This window comes from Nomascus leucogenys, unplaced genomic scaffold (genome assembly GCF_006542625.1).
Source record: "Nomascus leucogenys isolate Asia unplaced genomic scaffold, Asia_NLE_v1 001516F_33540_qpd_obj, whole genome shotgun sequence".
In the NCBI taxonomy this organism is placed as follows: domain Eukaryota; kingdom Metazoa; phylum Chordata; class Mammalia; order Primates; family Hylobatidae; genus Nomascus; species Nomascus leucogenys.
Genome location: NW_022097890.1, coordinates 2542 through 18476, shown reverse-complemented (window position 1 = coordinate 18476; position 15935 = coordinate 2542). Strand labels below are relative to the sequence as shown.

At 48.3% G+C, this 15935-nt stretch overlaps 1 protein-coding gene across 1 annotated transcript in view; it reads right to left on the bottom strand.

The window, feature by feature from the left end:
• Positions 1 to 15178, bottom strand: part of LOC115834394 (histone-lysine N-methyltransferase EHMT1-like) — a gene marked incomplete at its 3' end in the record, with an annotated part of 28737 nt that extends 13559 nt beyond the window's left edge. Inside the window, exon 1 of the mRNA XM_030809145.1 lies at positions 14941 to 15178. Within this exon, the coding sequence (XP_030665005.1) occupies positions 14941 to 14965 (25 nt within the window). The remainder of the gene's footprint in view (positions 1 to 14940) is intronic.
• Positions 15179 to 15935: the final 757 nt, after the last annotated feature.

Genomic DNA, 15935 nt, shown 5'->3' with positions numbered 1-15935 from the left:
AGGTTGTATGTGTGAAACAGATGTTAGTTAGGTATAAAATTTGCTACACATTAAATAGTAGAGAAACATCTATGGATGACTTTCAGAAATGTAGAATCTACTAAGGACCTGAAAGTGTTTGAGCATGTGGCTGAAGTGTGAAGAGGGGCTGCTTCAGTGCTGCAGGGGGACCTCCAGCTGTGTCCAGGGAAGGGGTCTGGCCCTCAGCCAGACAGCTGGGATTCAGCATCATCAGGGCCCAGGAGAAAGAAAACTGCAGGATGGCTGGCAGTAAGCTTCGAAGAGGCTCCAGGGCCTCTTTGGAAGGAGGATTTGCAGTCCAGGCCTCAAAGAAGCAGGGCCAGTGCCCTGCAGATGGGATCTGGCACAGGAGAATCCTGGTGGAGAACATCAAGAAAGGCGGGGGCGGGGCGCGGGGGGCTTCAGGACCCCGAGCAAAGACTCTTGCCAACTGGCATCTCCCAGGATGCTCTGGGAGGCCCAGGCATAGGACAGTGTGGAACAGACAGTTCCAGGAAAAATAGTGCCAGGAGTGGAAGTAGGCGTGGGCACTGCCCAGCTGCTCTGCAGAAAGGCTGGGCTGCTGAGTAGAAGAGGTGTGGATAAGGAAGAAAGGCAACAGGCTCCAGAGGGCAGACAAGGTGGATGGGAGGGTGGAAGTGCGGGAAAAAAGCAAGTGCACGGGAAACAGCAGTCTGCGTGGTCACCACCACCACTCTGCCACTCAGAAGGGTTTCTGTCCTCAGCTCACATAGAGCAGGGCCCAGCTCTATGTCCAGGCCTCATGCCTGTACAGCAGCACCTGTAGAACTGTTCCCTGCCATCAGAAACACCGTCCTCCTTCCTCCCTGCCAGACAAGTCCACATAGAGACCCCAGGCCCATTCAGGGTCAGTATTTGGCACTGCCCCCACCCACCAATGCAGAAGGCACGAACACTCCAAGCTCACAAAGCAAAAGGCAGGGCCTCCACTCTGGGCATGTCCTGTGGTCACCGGCAAAAAAGCGCAAGGGAAGCACAGCAACTTCTGCAGCAACCTGCAGCTTCTACCCAAGTGTGGACATTGAACCCAGTAGGGACCTGCAGCTTCTACCCAAGTGTGGACATTGAACCCAGCAGGGACCTGCACCTTCTACCCAAGTGTGGACATTGAACCCAGCAGGGACCTGCAGCTTCTACCCAAGTGTGGATAATGAACCCAGCAGGGACCTGCACCTTCTACCCAAGTGTAGACACTGAACCCAGCAGGGACCTGCACCTTCTACCCAAGTGTGGACATTGAACCCAGTAGGGACCTGCACCTTCTATCCAAGTGTGGACATTGAACCCAGTAGGGACCTGCACCTTCTACCCAAGTGTAGACAATGAACCCAGCAGGGACCTGCACCTTCTACCCAAGTGTGGACATTGAACCCAGTAGGGACCTGCACCTTCTATCCAAGTGTGGACATTGAACCCAGCAGGGACCTGCACCTTCTACCCAAGTGTGGACATTGAACCCAGTAGGGACCTGCACCTCCTATCCAAGTGTGGACATTGAACCCAGTAGGGACCTGCACCTTCTACCCAAGTGTGGACATTGAACCCAGTAGGGACCTGCACCTTCTACCCAAGTGTGGACATTGAACCCAGTAGGGACCTGCACCTTCTATCCAAGTGTGGACATTGAACCCAGTAGGGACCTGCACCTTCTACCCAAGTGTAGACACCGCACCCAGTAGGGACCTGCACCTTCTACCCAAGTGTAGACAATGAACCCAGCAGGGACCTGCACCTTCTACCCAAGTGTGGACATTGAACCCAGTAGGGACCTGCACCTTCTATCCAAGTGTGGACATTGAACCCAGTAGGGACCTGCACCTTCTACCCAAGTGTGGACATTGAACCCAGTAGGGACCTGCACCTTCTACCCAAGTGTGGACATTGAACCCAGTAGGGACCTGCAACTTCTACCCAAGTGTGGACATTGAACCCAGTAGGGACCTGCACCTTCTACCCAAGTGTGGACATTGAACCCAGTAGGGACCTGCACCTTCTACCCAAGTGTGGACATTGAACCCAGCAGGGACCTGCACCTTCTACCCAAGTGTAGACACCACACCCAGCAGGGACCTGCACCTTCTACCCAAGTGTGGACATTGAACCCAGCAGGGACCTGCACCTTCTACCCAAGTGTAGACACCACACCCAGCAGGGACCTGCACCTTCTACCCAAGTGTGGACATTGAACCCAGGAGGGACCTGCACCTTCTACCCAAGTGTGGACATTGAACCCAGCAGGGACCTGCAGCTTCTACCCAAGTGTAGACACCGCACCCAGCAGGGACCTGCACCTTCTACCCAAGTGTGGACATTGAACCCAGCAGGGACCTGCACCTTCTACCCAAGTGTGGACATTGAACCCAGTAGGGACCTGCACCTTCTACCCAAGTGTGGACATTGAACCCAGTAGGGACCTGCACCTTCTACCCAAGTGTAGACAATGAACCCAGCAGGGACCTGCACCTTCTACCCAAGTGTAGACACCGCACCCAGTAGGGACCTGCACCTTCTACCCAAGTGTGGACATTGAACCCAGTAGGGACCTGCACCTTCTATCCAAGTGTGGACATTGAACCCAGTAGGGACCTGCACCTTCTACCCAAGTGTAGACAATGAACCCAGCAGGGACCTGCACCTTCTACCCAAGTGTGGACATTGAACCCAGTAGGGACCTGCACCTCCTATCCAAGTGTGGACATTGAACCCAGTAGGGACCTGCACCTTCTACCCAAGTGTGGACATTGAACCCAGTAGGGACCTGCACCTTCTACCCAAGTGTGGACATTGAACCCAGTAGGGACCTGCACCTTCTATCCAAGTGTGGACATTGAACCCAGTAGGGACCTGCACCTTCTACCCAAGTGTAGACACCGCACCCAGTAGGGACCTGCACCTTCTACCCAAGTGTAGACAATGAACCCAGCAGGGACCTGCACCTTCTACCCAAGTGTGGACATTGAACCCAGTAGGGACCTGCACCTTCTATCCAAGTGTGGACATTGAACCCAGTAGGGACCTGCACCTTCTACCCAAGTGTGGACATTGAACCCAGTAGGGACCTGCACCTTCTACCCAAGTGTGGACATTGAACCCAGTAGGGACCTGCAACTTCTACCCAAGTGTGGACATTGAACCCAGTAGGGACCTGCACCTTCTACCCAAGTGTGGACATTGAACCCAGTAGGGACCTGCACCTTCTACCCAAGTGTGGACATTGAACCCAGCAGGGACCTGCACCTTCTACCCAAGTGTAGACACCGCACCCAGTAGGGACCTGCACCTTCTACCCAAGTGTAGACAATGAACCCAGCAGGGACCTGCACCTTCTACCCAAGTGTGGACATTGAACCCAGTAGGGACCTGCACCTTCTATCCAAGTGTGGACATTGAACCCAGTAGGGACCTGCACCTTCTACCCAAGTGTGGACATTGAACCCAGTAGGGACCTGCACCTTCTACCCAAGTGTAGACAATGAAACCAGCAGGGACCTGCACCTTCTACCCAAGTGTAGACACCGCACCCAGCAGGGACCTGCACCTTCTATCCAAGTGTGGACATTGAACCCAGCAGGGACCTGCACCTTCTATCCAAGTGTGGACATTGAACCCAGCAGGGACCTGCACCTTCTACCCAAGTGTGGACATTGAACCCAGCAGGGACCTGCACCTTCTACCCAAGTGTGGACATTGAACCCAGCAGGGACCTGCACCTTCTACCCAAGTGTAGACAATGAACCCAGCAGGGACCTGCACCTTCTACCCAAGTGTAGACAATGAACCCAGCAGGGACCTGCACCTTCTACCCAAGTGTGGACACTGAACCCAGCAGGGACCTGCAGCTTCTACCCAAGTGTGGACATTGAACCCAGCAGGGACCTGCAGCTTCTACCCAAGTGTAGACAATGAACCCAGCAGCGACCTACAAGTGTGGACACTCAAACTGCTTTATGATCTAAGTTTACTTTTTTTTTTTTTTTTTTTTTTTTTTTTTGAGACAGAGTCTTGCTCTGTCCCCCAGGCTGGAGTGCAGTGGCGCAATCTCGGCTCACTGCAAGCTCCGCCTCCCGGGTTCACGCCATTCTCCTGCCTCAGCCTCCCGAGTAGCTGGGACTACAGGCGCCTGCCACCACGCCCGGCTAATTTTTCTATTTTTAGTAGAGACGAGGTTTCACCATGTTAGCCAGGATGGTCTCGATCTCCTGACCTTGTGATCTGCCAGCCTCGGCCTCCCAAAGTGCTGGGATTACAGGCATGAGCCACCACGCCCAGCCTGTTTTTTTTTTTTTTTTACTAGTAAAATACACGCACCAGAAAATTTACCGTCTTCATCATCTTTAAGTGCACGGTTCCATGGTATTAAATACATTCAGAATGTTGTGCAACTATCACCACTATCTACCTCCACAACTCTTTCCATCTTGTCAAACTGAAGCTCTGTTCCCATTAAGCCCTAACTCTCCATTCCCTTCCTCCAGCCCCAGCCTCCAGCCCCTTCTACTCTTTCTGTGTCCATCAGTTTGACGACTCTAGGGACCTCCTGTAAGTGGAATTGTACAACGTTTGTCCTTTTGTGGCTGACTTACTTCATTCGGCACAGCGTCCCCGAGGCTCATCCACGCTGCAGCGCAGGCCCCAGCTTTGCTGCTTCTCAGGCTGAGTCACATTTCACTGCGTTTTGCACACGACACTTTGCTGATCCATTCACCCGACAGCCGACCCTTGGGTGGCTTCCCCCTTTTGGCTGCTGTGGTTGATGCTGCTATCAAGGTGGGTGTACAAGCATCTCTTCAAGACCCTGCTTTCCGTGCTTCTGCAGCACGTGCCCAGTAGCGGAATTGCTGGATCACATGGTAGTTCCATACTTAGTTTTTTGAGGGATGAAGATCCTGTTTTTCACAGCGGATGCACCATTTCACATTCCTACCAGCAGTGCACGAGGGTTCCCATTTCTCCCCATCCTCACTGATACGTGCTATTTTCTGTTTTGATAGTAGCTGTCCTCAGGTGTACGGTGGTATCTCACTGTGGTTTTAATTTGCATTTACCTTATGATTAGTGACGTTGAGCATCTTTTCATGTGCTTACTGGCCATTTGTGCATCTTCTTTGAAAAAACGTCTATTCCAGTCCTTTGCCTTTTTTTTTTTTTTTTTTTTTTTTTTTGAGACACAGTCTCACTCTGTCACCCAGGCTGGAGTGCAGTGGTCCAATCTCAGCTCACTGCAACCTCTACCACCCGGGTTCAAGTGATTCTCCTGCCTCAGCCTCCCAAGTACCTGGGACCACAGGCATGCACCACTACGCCCAGCTAACTTTTGTATTTGTAGTAGAGACGGGGTTTCACTATGTTGGCTCGGCTCATCTGGAACTCCTGACCTCAGGTGATCTGCCTGCCTCGGCCTCCCAAAGTGCTGAGATTACAGGCGCAAGCCACTGTGCCCAGCCTCCTTGGCTGATTTTTTAATCAAGTTGTTTTTGTTGTTGAGCTGTGGGATTTTTTTGTATATTTTGGGTAGTAATTCCTCATCAGACATAGGATTTGCAGATATTTTCTCCTACTCCATAGGTGCCTTTTTATTCCGTTAACAGTGTCTTTTCTTTACGACCAGCCAAGTGCAGCAGTAAGAAGCAAGGAAACAGGGAAACAAGGATAGAAAGCTTTGTGCATCAAAAGACACCAAGTCTCATCAAACCCAGTGTCTCCTTTTTTTTTGTTACCTATACTTTTGGTGTCATGTCCAAGAAATCACTGCCAAATCCAATGTTGTGGAGCCTTTGTCCTATGTTTTCTTCTAAGAATTTTATATGTTTAGGTCTTACATTTAGGTCCTGGACCTGTATTAGGCTAACTTCTGCGTATGGTGTGAGGTAAAGGTCCGGTATCACTCTTCTGCATGTGGATATCCAGTTTTCCCAGCACCATTTGTTGGAAAGCTGTCCTTTCCCTGGTGAACCGGCTTGGCACTCTTGTCAAAAATCTACTGATCATATAACACAAAGGTTTATTTCTGTGCTCTCTGTTCTAGCCCACTGGCCTATATGTCTGTCTTTATGCCGGAATAACACTGTTTTGGGTACTATAGCTTTGTAGTAAGTTTTGAATCTCTCTTTTTCCACATATACATATATTATTTTTTAAGACAGTGTCTCGCTCTGTTGCCCAGGCTAAAGTGCAGTGATACAATCATGGCTCACTGCAGCCTCGACCTTCTGGGCTCCAGCAGTCCTCCCATCTCAGCCTCTGGAGTAGCTGGGACCACAGGCACTTGCCACCACGCCTGGCTAATTTTTGTATTTTTTTTAGAGACAGGGTTTAGCTATGTTGCTCAGGCTGCTCTGGAACTCCTGAGGTCAAGTGACCAGCTCACCGTGGCCTCTCAAAGTGCATGCATGACAGGCTTGAGCCACCACACCCAGCCAAATCTCTCTATATATTTTTCTTTTTTTTGAGACACAGGCTCACTCTGTCACCCAGGCTGGAGTGCAGTGGTGTGATCTTGGCTCACTGCAACCTCTACCTCCCAGGTTCAAGTGATTCTCGTGCCTCGGCCTCCCAAGTATCTGGGATTACAGGCATGTGCCACCACGCCCAGCTAATTTTTGTATTTTTAGTAGAGATGGGATTTCACGATGTTGGCCAGGCTGGTCTCAAACTCCTGACCTCAAGTGATCCACCCGCGTCAGCCTCCCAAAGTACTGGGATTACAGGCGTGAGCCATCACGCCCGGCTCAAATCTCTGTATTTTAAAATCAACCTTGAGACTTATTTGTGGCCTAACATATGGTCTATCCTAGAAAGTGTTCCAGGTGCACTTGAGAAGAGTGTATGTGGTGCTGTTGGGCAGAGTGTTCTGTATGTCCGTTAAATCTAGTTGGCTTATGGTGTTAAGTCCTCCATTTCCTTTCTTATTTGCTATATGGTTATTCTATCCATTATTGCTAAGTGGATACTGAGGTCTCCAACTATTACTGTAGAATTGTCTATGTCTCCCTTCAATTCTATAGGTTTTACTTCTTGTATCTTGATGGTCTATCATTCGTTGGGTATGTAAATGTTTACACAGGTAATTGTTGTACCTTCTTATTGTATTGAAACTTTTATTACTATATATTGTCCTTCTTAGTCTCTTGTAACATTTTTTTATTTAAAAACCTATCATGTCTGATACTAGAATAGCCACCTTGCTCTCTTTGGTTACTGTTTGCATGGAATATCTTTTTTCATCCTTTCACTTTCCATTTATTTGTGTCTTTGGATCTAAAGTGGCTGTCTTATAGACAGCATGTAGTAGGATCATGTGTTTTTTCTTGATGCATCTGCCTTTGTCCATTTAGTGTTGCCATAAAAGATAAAGAGATTTGTCTCCTGAGTCTGGTGGCTGGAGAGTTTAATATTGGGCAGCTACACCTGGTAGGGCTTCATGCTCTGGCTCATGGTGGAAATCGGAAAGGGAGCAGGCATATGCAAGAGATCACATGGTGAGAGAAGAAGGAAGAGACAGAGAAACCAAGGAAGCCAGATTCTTTCAAACACCTCACTCTCAAGGCAACTAAGAGCAAGAATTCACTCACCTGGAGGGAGGGCACTGATCTATTCATGAAGAATCCACACACATGACCAATCACCTCCAGCTAGGCCCCACCTCACAACACTGCCATATTGGGGATCTCATTTCAACAGGAGTTTTGGTGTGGACAAACCACATCCAAACCATAGCACTGCCAATCTTTGTCTTTTGATTGGAAAGTTTCATCTGTTTACATTTAAAGCAACTATTGATGAGGATTTACTTCTGTAACTCCTATGTTTGTTACATGTTTTTTGCTATGTTTGTTTGTTGCTATGTTTGTTATGTTTGTTACATGCATTATAGCTTTTTTCGTCCCTCATTTCTTGCACTACTGTCTTCTTTTATATTTAGTCGATTTTTTATAGTGGAATGTTTAACTTCTTTTCTCATTTCCTTTTGTGTATGTTCTATAGCTATTTTCTTTGTGGTTACCATGGGGATTACATTTAACATCCTAAAGTTATAACATTCTAATTTAAATTTATGCCAGCTTAACTTCAGTAACACAGAAAAACTCTGCTCCTTTACATATCTGTTCCCACCCCTTTCATTTGCTGATGTCACAAAACTACATCTTTATTCATGCTGTGCCCTAAAACATAAACAATTCATTTAAATGCATTAGTCTCTTATGTTATGTAGGAAAAATGTGGAGTTACAAATCAAAGTTGCAATGATACTAGCTTGCAGACTAATTTTTTAAACGGATTTGTCTCTTAGATCTTATAGAAAACAAAAAGTGGAGGTACAAACCATTGTTACAATACTAGCTTTTATAACTGCCCATGTCTTTACTTCTCCATATGGCTTCAAGTTACTGTCTAGTGTCCTTTCTTTTCAACCTGCTATGCTCCTTTAAGTATTTTCTTGCAGGTCCAGGTCAGGTGGCAACAAATTCCCTCAGCCTTTGTTCATCTAAGAATATCTTAATTTCTTCTGCACTCTTAAAGGACAGTTTCCGTGGATATGGATACTTGGTTTAAAGATTTTTTTATCACTCTTAATATACCGGTGATATATTCTGTCCCCCAAAGTTTCTGATGAGAAACCTGCCAATGATCTCACTGAGGAAACGTGTATGTGATGAGTCTCTTTTCTCATCTGCTTTCAAGATTCTCTTTGTCTTTCTACAGAAGTGTCTCAAGTATAATGTGTCTAGTGTGGGTCTCTTTGAGTTCATCTTACTGGAGTTCACCAAGTTCCCTGGGTGTTTATACTCATGGGTTTCATCAGATATTCTCTCCACCCTTTTCTTATACTCTTCTTCCTGGACTCCCACAATCCCTGTTTGGTCCTCCTGATGATGCCCACAGGTCCCTGGGCTCTGCTCACTTTCCTTCGGTCTTTTTGTTTGCTTCTCAGACTTGATTATTTTCACTGTCCTATCTTCAAGTTTGCTATCTCTTTCTTCTGTCTGTGCAGATCTGCCTTTGATTTCCTCTAGTGAATTTTTCATTTCACTTATTATACTTTTTAGCTCCAGAATTTCTTTTGGTTCCTTTTTAGGTTTTCTAGCTCTTTATTACTGGTATTTCCATTTTGATCATACATCATTTTCTTGACTCTCTCCATACCTTCCTTTAGGATCTGAGCATATCTAAGACAGTTATTTTAAAGTCTTTGTCTGGTGGATCTGGCATCAGATGTTTTCTGGGAACAGTTTCTGTTGACTTACTTTTTTCATCTGATTGGGCCATACCTTCCTGTTTCTTTGTATGCCTTGTAGTTCTATGTTGAAAACTGGACATTTCATTCCAATAATGTAGAAACTCTGAAAAGCAGATTCTCCTCCTTTTCCAGGGTTTACTGTTTTGTTGCTGTTACTGGTTTTGGGGTGTTTTTGTTGTTGTCATTTTTTATAGTGGTAGGCTGTCTCTGTGAGAAGGGTGAGCCTGAGATTTAAACTGAAGGTCTTCTCATGTGCCTTTCCCTGAGCACATGCAGTCACTTTGTAATTTACCCCATATACACAGTTGCTTCTGTGTCCTAGTCTTTAATGTCTGGCTCCCAAAAGGGGAAAACAATAAAAATGAAGTGGGGAGATAAAAACAGCACTGGCCCTTTACATGTCTTGCCCGTCACATGGAAGAAAGGCTTGCAATCGGATGAGAGGGCCTCTGTATGCACCTGGGGACGAGGTCCTCTTTGCCCACCCTGGCTCCCACAAGCTGCATGCACACTGTTCCAGAACACCGCACACCCTGAACCACAGGGCACTGGGCAGCAGAGCTGAAACGGACTGAAATTAACCGTCCCAGCTTCCCGCCTAGAAGTTGCAAACCTTCAGTAGACTCCAGAGTTCCAAAATAGTTATATCAGACAGATTCTTCCAGTGGAACTGTTGTCTAGGTGAGGAGATGAATTCCTGGTCTTCCTGCCCCACTATCTTTCTAGAATCCTCTGAAATCCATTTTTGGTACTGTAAGGATTGTTTTTAAATTGTGAACCGCTACACATTGGAAAGATACAGAACAAGCTGCTAACAAAGATGCCAGTCCACTCTGTAAAAAGAATGAACGCTCACCTAAAACAATGCTGGGTGACTGAGATCCTGAGTCAGCACGGCCATCCCCAGCCTGGGGCTGTCACACAAACGCATGTTCTCAACCTTCTTGCATAGCACGGATCTTTCATTTCTGATACTACGGAGTGGAGGGTGCAAAACAGGTCGAACAGAATCACAGCCACCCTCCATCTAAAACTAAGAATTACAGCTGCCCATGGGAACGAGCTACACACACGGGCTCTGCTACGACTTCAGGAGTACAATGCACATTGAAACCAACATGTGACTCTGCTCTTCTTTCCTGCCTGTGGTAAACTTAAGGGGGTAGCAGGAGGGAAAGAGCAGAACCATCTGTGATCATCACCACAGTAATTAAAAATTAACAGAAAGACATGACAAGAAATCTCAGCCTTTCTTTGATAACCTGGCTCCAACACCCCTCCCACAGGGAGGCAACAATGAATGGCAGGCAATGGAGTGACAGTTGAGGAAATAAAAGTGTTAACGGCAGACAAATTCCTAGGCAGATAGGAGCAGGTCCCCAGTGAAACCTGACCTTCAAGCCAAAGGCCGCCTGAAGCCTGAAAACTGGGCTGCCAGTTCCCGGTGGAATCCACAACCTGGAGTGAGAACTTCCTTGATGCCTTTTAGCCAATCAAATGGTGTTTTTTCCAGACCCACCCATGGACCAATCAGCACGCACTTCCTCCATTCTGAGCCCACATAAACCCCCCAGACTCGGCCACACAACAGGACTGCCTCCCTGCCAGTAGGAGCTACTGACTTTGGGTCTCCTCTCCGCTGAGTGCTGTTCTGCTGCTCAATAAAACTCTTTTCCACCTTGCTCCCCCTCCAGTTGTCCATGTAACCTCATTCTTCCTGGACCCAGGACAAGAACTCGGGACCACCCAACAGCGGGTGCAAAAAGGGCTGTAACGTGTTCCTGGCCGGCTCGCTGAGCTGCAGGCAGTGACATGCTCCCGTTAGCTGAACTGCGGGAGTGAAGAGCGGTGATCCTTCTGGGAACCCAAACCTTGGGATTCCTCAAGCCAGAGCTGTAATGCTATAGCCCTCCTGCCCGCCGCTGGTGTCGGCGGCTGCCCCGTGTGATGGCAAGCAGCAGTGGCGCCAGGCCAGTCTGGGAGCTGCAGGCCAAAGCCAAAGTGGCAGAACTGAACGAGCTGGAAACACACCCCAGCCCGTACTGTGGGTGGCGAGAGCGAGAGAGCTATAGCACACTCTCCCACCCCATCCCCTTGGGGATCCGCAGTTGCTGGTGACTCCGAATTTTGGGGCACCACCGTGTTCCCCTCATCCAGACGCCAGCGCCTGCAGCATAAACTGCTTGTGGTATGCCTCATCCAGCCACAGCTTTGCACAGAGCCAGAGCCTGGAGCTGCCCGCCCCACCACCGCAGCCAAGCGAGCCTGGCTATGCACAATGACCCCACGCCATGCTTGCCAACACACGCCTCGCTGCTCCACTCCTGCCTTGCCCTCAGAAGGTGTGGGATCTGGGCCGGTAGCATGAGCCGAGTACAGCCTGCTGGGCCGAGTGGGCAGAATGAGCCCAGCAGGTGCAAGTGAAACTCAAGCAGAGGCGCCGCTGGCCGCAGAGGTTTACGGCCGGCAAAGGGACACTCAAGGGATCCTGTGAGAACAGGATAGGACCTACCCAGATTCCTGCTCTGTATGGACACTGTTGTAAAAGGCCTTTGTCTCTTTGCCATCCCGATAAGTGGACTCTGCACCCCCGGGTCCCAGGACACTTGACAGGGGGACTCCTCCATCCGCACTCCTGTCTTTCCAGCCATGTTGAAAGGTGCACTGACGACCATCACAAGACAAGGCAGCTGTGCGTGCCATGCTCCTCTCTAGGAAACACGTTCTAGCACAGAAACTGTAACTTCTGTGCCCACTCCGGAAGCCCTGGGGTGACAACACACGGGAGCAGCTGAGGCTGAGGGAGTATCTTAACCACTGGAGCAAAGCAGGCAGCTAACTGCCAAGCAAGTCTCCTCCCCTGCGCGAGGCCATTTTACACACCGTCCTAGGCTAACACGCTGATGGACCACCCACTTCCAGGTTACGGATAAGGAAGGGGTAGTGGAGGAAGGGGGCTGTGGAAGGGTAAACTGGGGCCTGCTAAACACACTGGGTAGTTTGTTTTTAGAAAGCTCTTTTTAAAAGATGATGATAAAATAAAACTAAAATAGGAAAAGAAAATCTCAACACTTTAACAACACTTCAGACGTTACTTGTAAGTCCTAACATACGTGAGCATAACTCCATAGTTTTGCAAAACACCAAGTTTAACTGTTTCAAACAAATAAAATTAAGTCAAATAGCAAAAAAAGTTGATGGTGAGGGAACAGATAATGACTGATTTTGTTTTCTAACTTCCAGTGAAAAGAACCAGGGCTCCCTGGAGAAAGCCGATTCCGACACTGGGAAGGGACAAGGCAAGGTAAACAGACCATCCAGTGAATGGGGGAAGGTCTTCATGAAGAGGTGGCCACGCCCCGGGACTCACAACCAGGGAGTGAATCAGCAAGGGCTTCGTGAAGAGGCGGCCACGCCCCAGGACTCATTTTCATGACGAGGTGGCCACACCCCAGGACTCACAACCAGCCTAGGGGGACCCCACTGGACAAACTTGGGACAATTTGAGCAACAAAATAAATAATGATAGGAATGGATTACAGTCCAGAGACTCAAACAAGAGTCCGTAAATCAGTACTTAAAAATAGACAGAGAGGCTGGGGTGGTGGCCCACGTCTGTAATCCTACCACTTTGGGAGGCTAAGTCAGGAGGACTGCTGGAGCCCACAAGTTCAAGACCAGCCTGGGCAACACAGCGAGACCCCCGTCTCTATTTTTTTTTTAAGTTTTTTTTTTTTTTTTTTAAGTAAATGGACAGATAACTGTGTGGATGGACAGGAAAGTGAAGCACCTCCTTACAGCAGAAACTGAAATAATCAAGAGAGGAAATGATGGAGTTAGAAAACCACCATTTGGCACCCACCGTGCAGTACTAGTTAAGCGTGGGCCATGGCAGATGCTGAAGCCCCTGGTAGGATGTGATGGGAGGTACCTACAACACCTTAGGGTCTCTCCCCGCAAGACATGCTTGCAGTCTGGGGAGCAGTAACTTGAAGATGGACAAAAAACCACCACAATTCAATTCCTAAGGACACTTGTCAGTCACCTGCATCGCTCCACGACCTGCACACAATCCTGGGAAACACTGGGCAAACTCACATCAGACACATTCTATGAAACACCTGGCCTGTACTCAAAACACCACGGTTCAGAAAGACAAAGAAGTGTGAGAATGGTTCAGATTAAAGGAAACTAGCACAACACAACAACTAGGTACTCAAAGCTCTAGGACCAGATTTTATCTGTCCTTTGCCCTAAAAGACAGTCGGGCATGGGAAATGTGGAACAGGACACTGAGATTAGAGAGCGGCGTCGCGGTACACTTCCTCACCAGGATGTCTGTGCTGTAGTCATCTAAGAGAATGTCTTCATTTTGAGGGACAGTAATTTTTAGGAAATAACATTAGTTTTCAGGGATAAAAGGGCACAATGTTTACAACTTACATTCATGTCTCAGAAAAAAAGGTTATACATGGGGGCGGGGGTCGAGATTGTGCCATGTGGTGAAATGAGTAAAGGGTACACAGGACTTATTTGTAGAATTTTGGCAACGTTGCTGGAGGTCTGAAAATACTTAAATTAAAAAAAAAATTTTTTTTTGAGACAGAGTCTCGCTCTGTCGCCCAGGCTGGGGTGTAGTGGCATGATGTCAGCTCACAGCAACCTCTGCCTCCCGGGTTCACGCCATTCTCCTGCCTTAGCCTCCCAAGAAGCTTGGACTACAGGCACCTGCCACCACGCCCAGCTAATTTTTTTACTTTTAGTATAGACAGGGTTTCACCGTGTTAGCCAGGATGGTCTCGATCTCCTGACCTCGTGATCCACCCGCCTCGGCCTCCAAAGTACTGGGATTACAGGCGTGAACCACCACGCCTGGCCAATAAAAAATATTTTTAAAGTCCAGAAAAAGACAGATATGTGTGGCCAGGTGATCATCCCCAAGTGAAGCCTTGCCAGCAGCAGCAGCAGCATTCACAAGGGCCGGCTGACCTCCCAGCATTCACAAGGGCCGGCAACAAGGGCCTTGCATCTCTCCAGGACGGCACCAAACGCACACATCCCATCCCAGAAGCTGAGAAGGTTTGAAAGCCCAGGGAGCTCTGACGCATCGTTCACTCTGAGGTCCCGGGGCCCTCCCAGCACCTCCCACAAATGGTCCCCGGTAAGGAATCAAACGTTCATCCACTCCCCGAACTGGCCATAGAAGCAGCCAGCCCAGGAGAGTGAGGAGCATGCCCGGAGCAAGGTGGCTGGTGTCAGAGCAGCTGGAGCGGGCTGGAGCGGGTGGTCCTCACCCTGGGCTACGGGCTTCCCAGCACACCCCAGCGTTTCCAAAGGCACTTCACCTACAAACCAGGAAAGCTTCCAACTTCAGGGTCTTCTCCCCACATGGACCAAGTGAGTAACACAGTAGTAAGAAAACAGTCTTCATCTTGAGAATGTTAACAAGCTAGGAAATCAATGCCGGCATGAGACAAGGCTTAGAGCAGAGGGCAGGTGAACCTCCTCAGGCATACAGGCGAGCACAGGAGGCTGGCTGACGTCAACAGTCATTCACCAAGAGCAGCACAGGCATTTACAGCCAAACAGAACTCTCACCTGGCAAGGGCAGGCTCGAAACATACATTCAAAGAGCAGAGACAGTTGCCGGGTCCCTTTACCTGTCTGTGATTTTGTGGTGGCCATGTAGCATTGGTTCTGAGGTAGCGACTGATGAAGGGATGGGAAGGGGGGTAAAAGCTGCTGTCGTCCAAAGTCAGAAATGTTTTTGTTGATCTCCTCTTTTGGTTCCTTATGATCTCTAGCTTCTCGAACTTCTCTGGGATCTTTACTGGCTGCATGCTTCAAAACAAAGACAGTGAATAACTATAACTGCATAAGCAGGTGGTCATTGAAATAACATGCAACCAAAATCACAGTTCTTCTCCCCGATAATTCCCCACAACTGAAAGATGAGATACAATGGAGAGAGGAGAAAGTCCGCAAGCGGAAACAACACAGATGTCCTCACATGTGTGCCTAGTTGCCCCTCAGATGGGTTAGGTCAGCATCTACAAACCATGGCCCAAGCTAAGAACAGCATTTACAGGGCTAAAGGCCAGAAGGAGGAATGAGGAGGAGGGAGGAGGAACAGTGACCACATGTGGTCCACAAAACCTGAAACATTTTCTAGCTGGTTCTTTGCAGAAAAAAATGTTCCAACCCCTGACTTAGGTAATACATTTACTAAGCTAAAAAGTACCCAAAATGGGCAGCATCAAAACCTCTCAAAACCTGGTTTCCCAGTTTACCACGGCTACAGTTTGCAACATCCCCAGATGGCATTTATCCACAGTAGGTAACTACGTTGTGTTAAAATGGTATTTCACTCTGGTCTCAGTGATCTCCTAAATCTGCCTTTAGTCTCAGCCTGCAGGGCAAAGCTGTGATACCCACAGCAAACTCCCAGTACTTCCTTCATTGCAGAATGCACAGACACAACTGAACCTCCACTCTCTGTCTGCTTCCCTCGTCACCTACCATACCTGTGATAGTTTAACTTCAAATCTAATTCAATTGAACCACACTTTACTGTGCACACAGTGGGTGCAATACACAGTAAAATACACAGTAAAATACACAATAAAAAGTGTTAAAAGACAGGGCATTCTTCAGG